The following is a 13,593-nucleotide window of genomic DNA, read 5'->3' on the forward strand; positions in this document are numbered from 1 at the left end:
TCCTTTTACAAAAGAAATATGGCTGCTTCTCAGTAGCAGGCAGACTTGTCCGTGGAGCTGAAAATAAGCTAACCACTGATACTATAATAACCGTCCCAGGCTGCACTCTCAATGACAGCAATCTGCGGCTGATTGGCGAAATCCAGGGGACTGATATTGATGAATGTTCAATAGCACCCTATATTGCTTGCAGTATGTACTCAAAGGTCCAACTGCCGTCCATGTCACCACGACACCATAAAACGCCACCAGCCTAAGCAAGTCCATCAACCCGCGTCCAACGATGAGTCTCCACAGCGCCACGCTGCCCACCACAGTTAGGTTTTTCACCCGAGAAGCAGTAAGATGGGAAGAGGTAGGGCAGACCCGAACGTCATCTCCAGGAAGAAGACCGGCGCCCTCGTGCGTCATCACCGTTGCGGCCAGCCAGAGCCGACCAGGGAGTTATCCCAATCTGTATCCGCCCCACCCGCTCCGCCCCACCCGGTGACCGACTAGCATCCAGCGTGCCGGTGAGACGTAGCGCACCTAGCAGGGAATGGAGGTAGAGGACAGATAGGCGCCATTAGCCACCGTGTCAGCTAGCCACGCCAACCGGCCGGTGGTCTCCAGCCACCCCAGCCCAGCCCAGCCTAGCCCCGCCGCGCCACCGAATATGGAGTCCACACCAGGAGGCCGCCCTTTATCCGAGGCCCTCTTCCATAAGGGAGCAGCACATGACCAGACGGAGACGCCCCTTTAGATCCAGGGCCCTCCACCCCTTCCACCGGGACGGAGCAGCACGACCCCGCCGCCACCTTCCTTGGATGCGATTCAGACTTAGCTGGCGCCAGCCTTAGGCGACGGCGAGGGATCAGGTGCAGGACGGAGCATGGTGGCTCAAGGGCTTGTGCCCTCGAGATCTCGCGTGGGGCGACACGAGGATAAATATGATATTTACGATAAAGGGTTTCCCCCCGCTTTAAATTATAAAGCAACCAACCGATACAACGAGCTTGCTGAGGCCGCAGCACAAACAAGCCCAAAAGAAAAGGAGAGAAAAAGAAAGAGAAACAAATGCCAACAACGGCAGATCAACGAAACAATGATGGCTGGTGACCGCTGCACCCTCCGGAGAAGTACCGCCCTTCTAGCACTTCGAGTCGCCGCGTACCGAGCAGCACCTTCAGGAAGGAATACGACAACGACGCCACTGCTGCTTGGACAAGTCCAACGGTTTCCCTAGTACGCAGAGGGCAGTAGGCAAGGGGTATATCCGACGCCCTTCAGGAAGGTCCGGCGGCGCCCGTGGGTGTCACCGCATCAATGACGGACGAGCCACCAGGGATTTCTCCCAACCCAAACAACCACCACCACCCCGGATGATCTGAAGTGCTCCACCAGAACTGCCGCCCACCAACATGTGCCACCACAGTCACCGAACCATCATCGATGTCTCTCTGAACCGCCGACACGAGACCTGGAGGAGGGACGAGGAGCCAACGAGCTCGGGGGCATCCGCAACTCAGCCGACGGGAGGGGACTACCACCACCGCCACCGCGGAGCCGACCGGACGTGACGATAGGAGCTTACCAGGCCCGCATAGGCCCAGCCGGACCCAAAGGAACCGGACAACCCCTGTCGCCACGCTGCAGCACATCGGCCGACAAAGCTGCCACCACCCGCAGCCCCCGGCGCCACGCCACCTCCACCAGAGGGCCGCACGCCGGCCCGCCCCAACCCAGCTGGGGCCTAGAAGGGCCCAGATCTGGGCGGAGAGGAGGCCGGTGGCCGGCCGCACCACCACGCGTCCCACAGCCAACGGCCGCGTCGCCGCATCAGGATCGCCCATGACCCGCGGAACCCCGCCGCCGAGCCGCACCATTGCCCGTCGAGGAGAACCGCCGCCAGCCACCATCGCCCGAGCAGGGGAGGGAGGGGAGGGGGTGAGAGCGACGACTTGCGGCGGCGGGCGCCAGCCGCGGGCGCGGCTACCCGCGACGGGGGAGCCGGCGGCGGCGCAGGCGAAACCCTAGCGGAGCGTGCGCGGGTTCAGTTCGATAGATATGATATTTAGGGAGAATATAAATGTGGCCCACTTCCATCAAGTATCATTCAATTTTATGACTCAAGCTGTGAAACATAGTGCGAATTTGATTATGCACATTGCAGGAACAAGTCTCTTGTGTACGAAAGCATTATATCTAAATTTCAATGAATTGCTTCATATTTGTAATTGTACCAACTATACAAACGCGGATCTATGTTCCCGGAATTTTTGCTATATATTACCTACAACCTATATTTTATTCAGTGCGAACATGCTGCCACAGGTGAGCTTGAAGCTCCGTTGCTTGGTATTATCAAAACTATGACAATTTCAAAAAAAAAAAAAGAACTATGACAATTCTCCTGGACCTCATGCAATTCCTCATCTTAGAACACACGTGCCCAGATTCTTGCATTCTAGTGCATTCGTGTTGAACAGTATAATAAACAAGCAAATTAATGGCTGATGAAGTAATCTACCTGCATGCATACAAACAAATCATTAGTACATCGTCATTACTGAAAAAAAATCAAAGTGAAACACCAACACTAAGGCTGGCATGTAAAGAGAATCAAAACCTGTTCAAAATGGGCTGATTTGCCGGGCCAACATTATCCGCCACTCGGAAACCAGGCGCTCGGGGCTAGGTGCCGAATCATCATACTTGTGGCGTGCATCTGCATCATCGGCGTGGATTATAGAAACCACATCCTCAACCAGTGGGTCTTTGCCACCCCTAAGTGGATCCTACAATGAAAAACAAAGTCAGAACTTCAAACAATCAATTCTGGATTGAAAAAATGAAGTCAGGACCTCAGAAAAATATTATTTTCAGAGGACCAGCTTTATCCGAGCAAGAAAAATAAAAAGATATCGATGCAAAGTTCCTTTCCAACTCCAGAAAACAAAGCAGTGTCCAGTGTGCTAATTATCTGCATCCTATCGAACTCCGATAAAAAAAAAACACAAAGAACATCAAAGTCTGCTCATCGATCGTTGCTGATGCAATGTCAAAAGGGTTTCCCCAATCACAGTTAGCAAAGATCACAAAATTAATGAAGTGGCAGGTCATCAAAAGTCTAGCTGATATTCAAGATAACTGACCTGTACAAATACATCAGTATGGGTTTTTCCTCTGTACAATTGTACTTTAGCTTTTGCACCAGCTTTTTTGAGGACATCCGCAAAAATTTTACTACACATAAAACAGAATGGTTGGAAGGTTGAAGATGGAACAAGAACATAAGAATACGGTAAGCAGAAATATAGTGGTTAAAATTGTGCTAACTACACATTGAAGAACAGCGAAACCATACATTTTGGATTATACTGCCGATTTAAGTTTTTTAATGTGCAGAAATGTTTTAATCCAAAAGTAATTTGGAATGACTACCTTTGACTTCGCATATTCAAATTTCAGTTTGATGCTCATATCTTTGGAAAGCGCCAAATGATGGAACAGAAAAGGCATAGCCACTTAATGTATAAAACATTGCATTCAAATTAAGCATCTGCCGAGTGTTAAGTGTCCAACCTAGCAGACGATGGTATCGAGTAATCTCCTGTTCCATGAAAAAGTACAATCTCAGGAAGTAGAGCTATGGCTCCATGAGTTAATTTTTTAGCAATAATTTCCGGAGAGAACTGTGGCAATGATCTCCTTCCCTCCATTATGCTGAAATAAACAGTTCATAATTTCTTGAGTACTTTTACTTAAGTGTTACTAAAGGAAAGTTGGAACAACACTTATAAATCAAATTTCAATCATGATATTACCTGAGAAAAATTGAACGATAAAGACCACGTTTATGAAAATGATCAACCAAATTTTGCATGTTGTATCTGCAAATAAATGAGTATATATATGTCATGGATGGTCGTATCACTAGATATGTATCTGAGACCAGCTGAAACAGATCGTTGCTCTAGCATTCTATACCTCGCTGTACATGTTGTATATACATCCCAATCCAAAATATATCGGCAGAGCCCCAATAAGCACTTACAGGGGAATGTTTTTTGGGAAGCTACTGGAATGCTCTAAAATGGTTGTGACTTTTTTGACTGAAAATGGTAGATGCTCTGCTTTTGTATTAAGAAGAGGAAAATGCTTGTGACATTATAATAGGAGTTTTGGTGTATCTATCAGAAGGTGTGAACATGTATCAGACACAGCATACATGTATGACTACGGTCTTAAGAGGCGGTTAAGGATAAGCTGATTGAGAACAATTATCATCCATGTATATAATGGAAACAGATGACAATTTTTAAGAGCTCACCCTCCAGATAAACCAAAATATGATTTTATTTGAGTAACACTCCAATAAATTTCTTCTCCTTGAGATTCTTTAACTGCTTGCTCCAAGAGAGCACATGCGGCGATATGTGCTCCTGCTGATTGACCCATCAAGTAAATCCTGTAGGTTGGTTGTAAATAAGTTTATTAATGTAGTCGAAGCTGAAAATCTTAATAGACGGGTTCTAAGGCAGAACGGCTGCAGAGCTCAAAAAGAAAATCTGATAGGTTGATGATAAATAAGTTTCATGTATTGACAAAACTCATTAGTAAAAGCATAAGGAAATATTGCTACAAAGTTATTTTGTGCTTGATTTATTTGCAAATACAATAATCTAAATTGCGCATCTTGATTTTTGCATTAGGTCAGGCAGGCAGGTGTGTTTCTACAACCCTGCAGCTCGATGTAGACAACACTGGTCCATCCAGAAATGAAATTCAATGCGCTTATCGTTAATATATGCAGAATACATTTCAATCATGTAAGTCATTCAGACACTAGTGCTATAGACCAACACAACAAGGACTTTGGATCAAGTGCGGTGCATAGTTCCTTCAAGATAAAAAGAACAGATGTCTATGTGATGTTTCAAATAGTCCATCCATAGTAGTGTACTGTGATGTAAATATCTAACGAAGGATCACTTACTGATTAGGATCTCCTCCATAGCTAGCAACGGTATCACAAATAAATGAAATTGCCTCAGAAGCATCACTGACCATGTCACTTATTGTTCCTTGGGGGAAATTTCTGCAAGATATGTTTACATATTTTATCAACCAGGCATATGTAAATCGATACTCACTCGCCTAGAAGTCATGAAATTAGATAGAAATGCCATCAAAGGGTAACCACCTATAATCAACGCAAGCGACTATAATTCCACGCTCTGCTAGCCGTCTTCCAAGAAGGGCACCCCACGCCTTGTAACTACACAGAATCATGACCATCAACAATGGAAGTCACGGAGAGAAAGACGTCTTGAGAAAAATTTCACTCACCCAATGATCCAAGCTCCACCAGTTACAAATACCACAACTGGATTGGGTTTGCTACGATCAGTGGGTATGTACATATCCAACCTGTATATTATGATTTTCAGTAATGCTAACACGGCTCAAAAATAAGATGTTTTTTGTTTCTGCGGTATGTAACTCTGCTTACCTATTTCTTGGTTGGTCTCCATACACTATGCTTCTAAGAACCTGACTTGAGAAAAAATAATAGTACCCAACTGGGCAACCCAAATGAATGAAATGCATATGTTAGAAATGATGAGAAAGCTTCAACAACATCTACCAATTGTGCAGAGGGCAGTTTAATTTATAAGAAGCTAAAAGTCACTTATTATTGGCAAGAGCCAAGAATATGCGGCCATCCTGATGATAACTAACATGGTGAGACGAAAGATAAACTCGATTTTCACGCACCTCTTATGAAACCGGGCATAAGTAAAACTGCATATATGAGGAGCGCAAGAAGTTGACATATCCACCGAGAGCCTACCCTGTAAAAAATAAAGGAAGTGTGAAGAAAATGGTCAGCCTCAATCATATGACTTCTTTTGGGCAAAATACCATATATGCGCTTGGATATTTTGGTGAATATATATAGATTACTAGGCAGTCATTGTATATTGGGAATGAAAATGTTTGGATCGGTTGGAGGATTTTGTGTGTGGTGTTCGCCGCCAAATGTGGATCAGATGAATGCGATCGTGTGGTACAGACGTTGAAGCCTGACCCTCCGAAGAGGGATGGGCCGGGGATCCGCATTACGTACCCGAGGGAGCGGAGGAGGATGAAGGTGAGGCGCGTGACGAGGTAGGTCTCGGCGGCCGCGTGGCCGACGTCCTCCCGGAACGTGGTCCGCCTCCCGACGCCGCCGAGGCCGCAGGGGCCCGCGCGCGGGGTGTTGGGCGCCGACGAGTCGCGCCTGCGCAGGCGCGGGGTGCCGCTGCGCGAGGCCGGGGACGCGGGCTGCTGCATTGCTGCGCGTGCGATCCGTCCGTCGGGAGCTTCCGGTGGCGGGGCGGGGTGGTGGGTCTGCGCTGCGGGCGCGTCGCGGCGGTGGTTGGAGAGAGGGAGAGGGCGCCTAACTAAATTAGGAGGTGGACGAGCGCGCCTCGCGACGCCGATTCTGCTAAAAACTCTCGTTGGCTGAAATGTTTGAGAATGTTATCCACCCAAAGCTGCCGAGATTCTCACGCGCATGCAGCACGTCCAAAAGACTAAAATTGCATATAGCAAACACACTTACTGTCGAATTCTAAAGAAACCACGTAATCGTTAACAATTTGCAAACCACATGTGTAATGTGTTATACCCACTTTACTTCAATTGATCTCGTCGCTACTGCCTACTTGCCTTTAAAGAAGAAAGAAGTAACAGGCAGGGATGATAGGATTTGAACCCGTGACGTTTTGTACCCAAAGCAAACACGCTACCAAGCTGCGCTACATCCTTTTCAAAATCCAAAGAAAGGTCTCTGTTAAGGGGCATTCTTTTTTTTTTCAATCTAAGATGCAAGAAGGGACTCCACGAAAGAATGTCAATACAATTTTTTTGTGAAAATGCTAAATGCTCTGTTGAATGCGTTTTGACACTAACTCTGATGGATGAGCCCGCTGTCAGTGCGGCAAGTAAAGTTCACACTGATTGACTATTGATTGGTAGTATGTTGAACTATACAAAGGGCTCATCGTCAGTGTTTCACTCCCCTCTCTCTCATCTCCATCCTTGTCGTTCCGTTGACGTGCAAATGGTGTCATCTACACTAGCCAGCCTCCAGAAGGATCGTGATAAATTTCACAAGTTGACATCAAAATCGACATGTGTAAAACTACATATATGTCGGGGGCAACCAACAAAGTGACGTTGTTGGAACTTCAGTTAAAATGGGCTAATCAAGAGGTGTTTTTTCTTTTTTGAGAATGACAAGGTGAGGAGGTGTGTGTGTGTGTGTGTGTGTGTGTGTGTGTGTGTGTGTGTGTGTGTGTGTGTGTTGGGGAGGGGTGTTTATTTTTTGGACATAGAGTGCACATTTCATTTTATTTTTATTTTTTTAGGACAATATTACTTTTTGAGGCATTTTATGACGAGATTTTTTTAAATAGGACTAGAGGAGAGTGAACAATTGGTTTGAGCATTTGTTGAGTGTGTCTATGTGTCACTTATAGCAAGACGTATTGTTGCCTCATCTAAAGCGAGCATCGGACTGGGCTGGCCCAGCACACGGGAGGCCACAATCCTCAAAAGCGCTCGTTTTCTCGCTGTTTGTTTCCTTTTTTACATTATTTTTTACCTTTTTTATACTTACAAATATTATAGATACATATTACAAAAAACACTTTACATTTTTTTAATGCATAAAAAATTCTACAATGTGCACGAAAAAAGTAGACATTAGAACATTTAAGTTTTAAAAAATGTTAAATCTGTATTTGAAAAATGTTAAACATGTATATAGAAAATGTTTTTGATGTATAAAAAATATACAATGTGTATGAAAAAATAGACATAAAAAATATATGTTTCAAAAAATATTAATCATATATTTGGAAAATATTAAACATGTATATGTAAAGTGCTCCTGATGTATACAGAAGAAGTGCAATGTTTATGATAAAATTAGACATAAAAAATATAAGTTAAATTTTTTTAATGATGTATTTTCAAATGTTAAACGTGTATACCAATACAATGTATATGGAAGAAAGAAAATGCCAACAAATACAAGTATTCAAAAATGTTAATCATATATTAAAAAGATGTGAACATGTATATAAAAAGGTACAAAATAAAATGAAGAAAAGCAATAGAAACGGCAAAAGAAAAATGAAAAAAAATGAAGAAAGAAAGAAAAGGCAAAAAAACAAGTGAAAAGCGAGAAAGAAACAATGAAAAAAAGAGAGATAAAACCAGTAAAACCAGGAAAAAAACAAGGCATGCAAATTTAGAACCTTGAGGGTACCCGCTGACCTAGTTCAACTAAATGAACTAACTTTTCAGAATTCAATTCATTTTTAAACTTTAATTCATTTGATTGAACTAAGTAGGATTGGAGGGTACCCTAAAAGTTCCAAACTTGCATCCCTATGTATAATGATTTTGTATGCAACTATATGATTAGTTTGTTGATTACCTATTTATTTCTTCCACCTGTTTTTTAGAAGCAGCCCTTTTGTTATTCTTTCTAAACTTTGGAAACATGCCCTAATATTTTTTGTTGCATAAAATTAGGTGATCTTGTAACCAACATAGCTACAGGAATGGCTTAGAGCAACTCTAGCAGACCCCGCAAAAACTTGACCCGCAAAACGCGTTTGCAGTTTCACGAAGATCGCGTTTGCGGGTCGAAAACTAGCGCGGCCGAACAGATACTGTAAAACAAACTGTAAAAACAGAATAAAGAGCTCCTTCCTCCAGCCGGTCGCGCCCCGTCGGCCGCAGACCATGCCACGTCGCCCGTCGGCCGCGCCCCATCGCCCATCGGTCGCGCCCCGTCCCTGCCGGTCGCGCCCCATCACCGCGTTGGTCGCGCCCAGCCACGCCCCGTCGCCTCCGTCGCCCGCGCCCAGCCTTGCCGGCCATGCCCCGTCGCCTCCGTCGTCCGCGCCTTGCTCTATTGTCAGGCGAGCCGTGCCCCTTTGCCTGCCGCGTCGGGAGGATTCCGGCGGCCAGGCTGAGGTCATGGGAGGCCACGACGATGTCCAGCTCGTCCAATACGAACCGGCGACGATCGATTGCGGCGTCTAGCGGCCTTTCAGACGTGCGGTGATGAATTCCGGCGAGTTTAGGGCAGATTCCGGCAAACTCCGCGGCGGCGTGTTTGCTCCGACGAGGTTTGACCGGTATACGGGGCCCCCTATATTTGGCCCTCCAACCTCCAAAGATAAGAGTTTCGGGTGTGCATTTGCGGTGGCCCTTAAAAAATTTACGGGTTGGACTATTTTTACGGTTTCTGTTCTGGACACTTTTTTCGCCAAAAACTGTAAAACGCAAAAAATTTGCAGGTTTGACCACTTATGCGGGGTCTGCTAGAGATACTCTTAGCAGCGTGCTGCATCGGGAGAGGTAACAATATCCGAATAGTACCTGAGCTCTCGTACTTGTGGTTTAGTATTTTCCGCAAAGTGCCCCTTTTCTCTGTTGCTTCATTTACGTGTTTGGACTTTGGGCTTGATATGCATGAATCAAAACATCTAAAAACAGATGGCCAACTAGGGATGGAATGTTCTTGCTTTACATTGGACTCATGGTGTACTTTCATATATATTTTCCTTTCGCAGTTATCGAGTGTTAATGTGCTATCTAGGCCTTGCAAACTTTCTTGTTTTGTTGCTTTCAATCATAACTTTACATCAATGTTTTGAGAATTATGGCATTCAGTATGATTAATAATGTTTCAGTAACCAGGAAAAGGAAATCTGCAAGAACATCTGTAATCTCTGTTTGAGAATATATTGTTTTACAGCTGTTTTGACATGTTTAGAAGGAGCTGAGAATTTAATAATGTTATGACATATTTTTAGTTATGCAATTCTAAAATTATACTCCCTCAGTCCAGAAATGCTCGTCGAAGAAATTGATGTACATGGCGTATTTTTAGTTCTAGATACATTCGTTTCAATCCATTTCTGCAACAAGTGGAGGGATTTTTAGTTCTAGATACATGCATTTCAATCCATTTCTGTGATAAGTGGACAGAGGCAGTATGACGAAGAATCTTGTTCAACAATTGTCATACAAAATCGTAGACTTGGTTTGCTGGGAAGGAGGACTCAGCAAGCTGCAAATTATTGTGCATCTAGCAGGAGGCTATTTGGTACTGCTGCTTCATTGGGAAGAGCTCCACAGTTCACTACTACTAGTAAACTGCTGACATTTAGAAGGCTGTTTGGTACTGCAGCAGTGAGGCCTCGAGCTCTACTTCCTCCCTTCAGCTGAATGCTTGTATATCAATAGCAAGATTATTATTATTTTGAACAAACACGCCCCCTGTATTATATTAGAAAGAACAGTACAAACGATGCCACAAGGGCTTGGTCTACCTTATGATCCTATTTAGTTCCTGTAATCATTGATATTGAGTAGTAGAAGTTTTGCGAGATTGCCCAATTTTTATTTTTATTTTGGATAATGAGAAGATTTCTGCACCCCACAAGCATGAAATATTCATGGTAAAAACGGTGGTACACATTTCAGAATTACAAGTGTAGGAATGGGCACTGGTAGAAAAAGAGGCTTCCGTCCAGCCCCATTAGTCGCGAAAGTGTAGGAACCGCGACTAATGAAGTCTTTAGTCGCGGTTCGGCAGACGAACCGCGACCAAAGGCCTGGGCCCAGGGCGCTCGGTGGCCAGCTGGTGCACGTGAGGGGCTTTAGTCGCGGTTGGCCAGGCCAACCGCGACTAAAGGTGCGCAAAGGCCTTTAGTCGCGGTTGGCCAGGCCAACCGCGACTAAAGCTCCTCCCCTATATATACCAGTTCAGCACACTCACTTAGCCATTTGGTGCCACTTCTCTTCACAAGCTTCACAAGGGGGTGTAGGTTTGCTTTTGGTTCCTCTTATGCACACAAGGTGTTTGATGAAATACCCTAAGAGGGTGAAACAAACATGATATGAAGTGTTGGAGCCACACTTGAGGTTCCTCATTTATTTTTGCCTCCTCGATCGCGGTTAGCAACTTGAACCTTTCATGCATGTGTGTCATTGATAAAATATGCATGTGTGCAGTTCATTGTTTAATTTATATTGTTTGTAGCTAGTTAGTTTAACAAATGCATGATGGTTAATTATATATTTTATATTATAATAATGCAGATGAATCGGCAATGGATGTACGGTAACCGACTCTCCGGCGAGTTCACTACGGGTTTGAAAGATTTCCTCGTAGTGGCTAATGCGAACAAGCAGGGGGGTTTTGTTATCTGTCCATGTGTTATCTGTAAGAATCAGAAGGGTTACTCTTCCTCAAGAGATGTTCACATGCATCTGCTTCGGCACGGTTTCATGCCAAGCTATAATTGTTGGACCAAGCATGGAGAAAGAGGGGTTATAATGGAAGAAGATGAAGAAGGGGATGATTTCATCGATGAAAGCTATCTTGCTCATTTAGGTGATACTTTCATGGAGGATGCTGAAGGTGAAGGGGAAGGTGAAGAAGAGGCACGTGATGATCCAGAAGTTCTACCACGGTTACAGAACGATGTGATCCAATGCCTTGTCAGTTTCGAGTTGGTGTTCCCGCCATCCTTCTTCAATATTATGACGCACCTCCTGGTTCACCTAGTCGAAGAGATTTTCGTTCTCGGTCCTGTATTTCTACACAATATGTTCCCCTTCGAGAGGTTCATGGGAGTATTAAAGAAATATGTTCGTAACCGTGCTAGGCCAGAAGGAAGCATCGCCAAGGGCTATGGAAATGAGGAGGTAATTGAGTTTTGTGTTGACTTTGTTCCTGACCTTAAGCCGATTGGTCTTCCTCGATCGCGGCACGAGGGGAGACTAAGTGGAAAAGGCACGATCGGAAGGAAATCAACGATATGTATGGACGGCCATTCTCTGACTGAAGCACACCACACTGTACTGACCAATTCCAGCTTGGTGGCTCCGTACTTTGAGAAACACAAGAATATTTTACGCTCGGACAACCCGGGGAAGCCTAAATCCTGGATTAGGAAGGCCCACATGGAGACTTTCGGCAGTTGGTTGAGAAAACATTTAATGAATGACAATGATGTTGTAGATCAGCTGTACATGTTGGCCAAGACACCATCTTCGACTATAACGACTTTCCAAGGGTACGAGATAAATGGGAATACATTTTACACGATCGCCCAAGATAAAAAGAGCACCAACCAAAACAGTGGTGTCCGCTTTGATGCAGCAACCGAGAATGGGCAAAAGGTCACATATTATGGTTACATAGAGGAGATATGGGAACTTGACTATGGACCCTCCTTTAAGGTCCCTTTGTTCCGGTGCAAATGGTTCAAGCTAACAGGAGGTGGGGTAAAGGTGGACCAGCAATACGGAATGACAATGGTGGATTTCAACAATCTTGGTTATCTTGACGAACCATTCGTCCTAGCGAAAGATGCCGCTCAGGTTTTCTATGTGAAGGACATGAGTAGCAAACCGAGGAAACGGAAAGATAAGAAAACGATCAGTGCATCATGCGATGATCCAAAGCGCCACATTGTTCTTTCAGGGAAAAGAAACATCGTGGGAGTGGAGGACAAGACAGACATGTCAGAAGATTATAATATGTTTGCTGAAATTCCGCCCTTCAAAGTGAACACCGACCCAAGCATTAAGTTAAATGATGAGGATGCTCCATGGATACGGCACAAACGTAAGCAAGCAGGGACACAAGGAAAGAAATGATGTGTAATAATTTATTGTATCAAACCTTTTGTCAAACCTTCAAGGGGTTTTAAAATGAATTAGTTTTATTTTTCTGATTTTTTTGATATATAATTGTATTTTTAAGATTTGAAAATGAAGAAAAAAACACAAGAAAAAAACAGAAGAAAAAAACAGAAGAAAAACATAAGAAAAAAGGAAAAACAGAAGAAAAAAACAGAAGAGAAAAACAGAAGAAAAAAGGAAAAAGGAAAAAGGAAGAAAAAAACAGAAGAAAAAGGAAGAAAAAAACAGAAGAAAAAAACAGAAGAAAAAAGGAAAAACAGAAGAGAAACATAAGAAAAAAGGAAAAACAGAAGAAAAAAACAGAAGAAAAAAGGAAAAAGGAAAAAGGAAGAAAAAAACAGAAGAAAAAGGAAGAAAAAAACAGAAGAAAAAAACAGAAGAAAAAAGGAAAAACAGAAGAAAAAAACAAACAGAAGAAAAACATAAGAAAAAAACAGAAGAAAAAAACAGAAGAAAAAAGGAAGAAAAAAAAATATGCCACCTACTGGGCCACCACGGCCTGAATACGACTAGAAACCCATTACAGGGCCAGGATTCAGGCCCGCAGAAGGCCCAGTAGGCCACAGGCACATAGTGACAGAATAGGCCCGTAAGACTGCATTTGAGAGGAGCTCGAAGTGGTGAGCGCAGCCGCGCTTATAAACCACTGTCGAAGCCTCTCGGCTAGCGAGGTGGGACTAAACATCCCACCGCACCGCGCCAGTTCTAGCACGGACCTTTAGTCGCGGTTGGGGAGGAGGACCGCGACTAAAGGGTCTTTCTGCGCGGGAACGGAGGCGGCGCCAAAACACTTTAGTCGCGGTTGGGGAGGCGGACCGCGACTAAAGG

At 44.3% G+C, this 13,593-nt stretch overlaps 1 protein-coding gene across 1 annotated transcript; it reads right to left on the minus strand.

Moving 5' to 3' along the window:
- Positions 1–2,157: 2,157 nt before the first annotated feature.
- On the minus strand, positions 2,158–6,318 carry LOC119312674 (probable isoprenylcysteine alpha-carbonyl methylesterase ICME). Its single transcript, XM_037588426.1, has 12 exons — positions 6,113–6,318; positions 5,761–5,837; positions 5,495–5,564; positions 5,332–5,412; positions 5,186–5,260; positions 4,979–5,080; positions 4,313–4,450; positions 3,807–3,872; positions 3,565–3,705; positions 3,135–3,225; positions 2,609–2,777; positions 2,158–2,509 (listed from the first exon to the last, which is right to left on the minus strand). Exons 1-11 carry the CDS (start codon positions 6,316–6,318, stop codon positions 2,613–2,615), a joined length of 1,212 nt encoding a protein of 403 aa, XP_037444323.1. The 3' UTR covers positions 2,158–2,509; positions 2,609–2,612.
- Between the last annotated feature and the right edge of the window lie 7,275 nt (positions 6,319–13,593).

The sequence above is a fragment of the Triticum dicoccoides genome, chromosome 1B, assembly GCF_002162155.2.
Source record: "Triticum dicoccoides isolate Atlit2015 ecotype Zavitan chromosome 1B, WEW_v2.0, whole genome shotgun sequence".
Taxonomy (NCBI): Eukaryota; Viridiplantae; Streptophyta; class Magnoliopsida; order Poales; family Poaceae; genus Triticum; species Triticum dicoccoides.

Bases quoted from the DNA above. Each gene is read 5' to 3' on its own strand.
- LOC119312674 (XM_037588426.1), bottom strand. From the start codon at position 6,318: ATGCAGCAGCCCGCGTCCCCGGCCTCGCGCAGCGGCACCCCGCGCCTG. The intron at 5,261-5,331 runs GTGAGTGAAATT...GATTCTGTGTAG, and splicing joins GGTGGAGCTTGGATCATTGG to TTACAAGGCGTGGGGTGCCC. The intron at 3,706-3,806 runs GTAATATCATGA...TGTTTATTTCAG, and splicing joins TATCGTTCAATTTTTCTCAG to CATAATGGAGGGAAGGAGAT.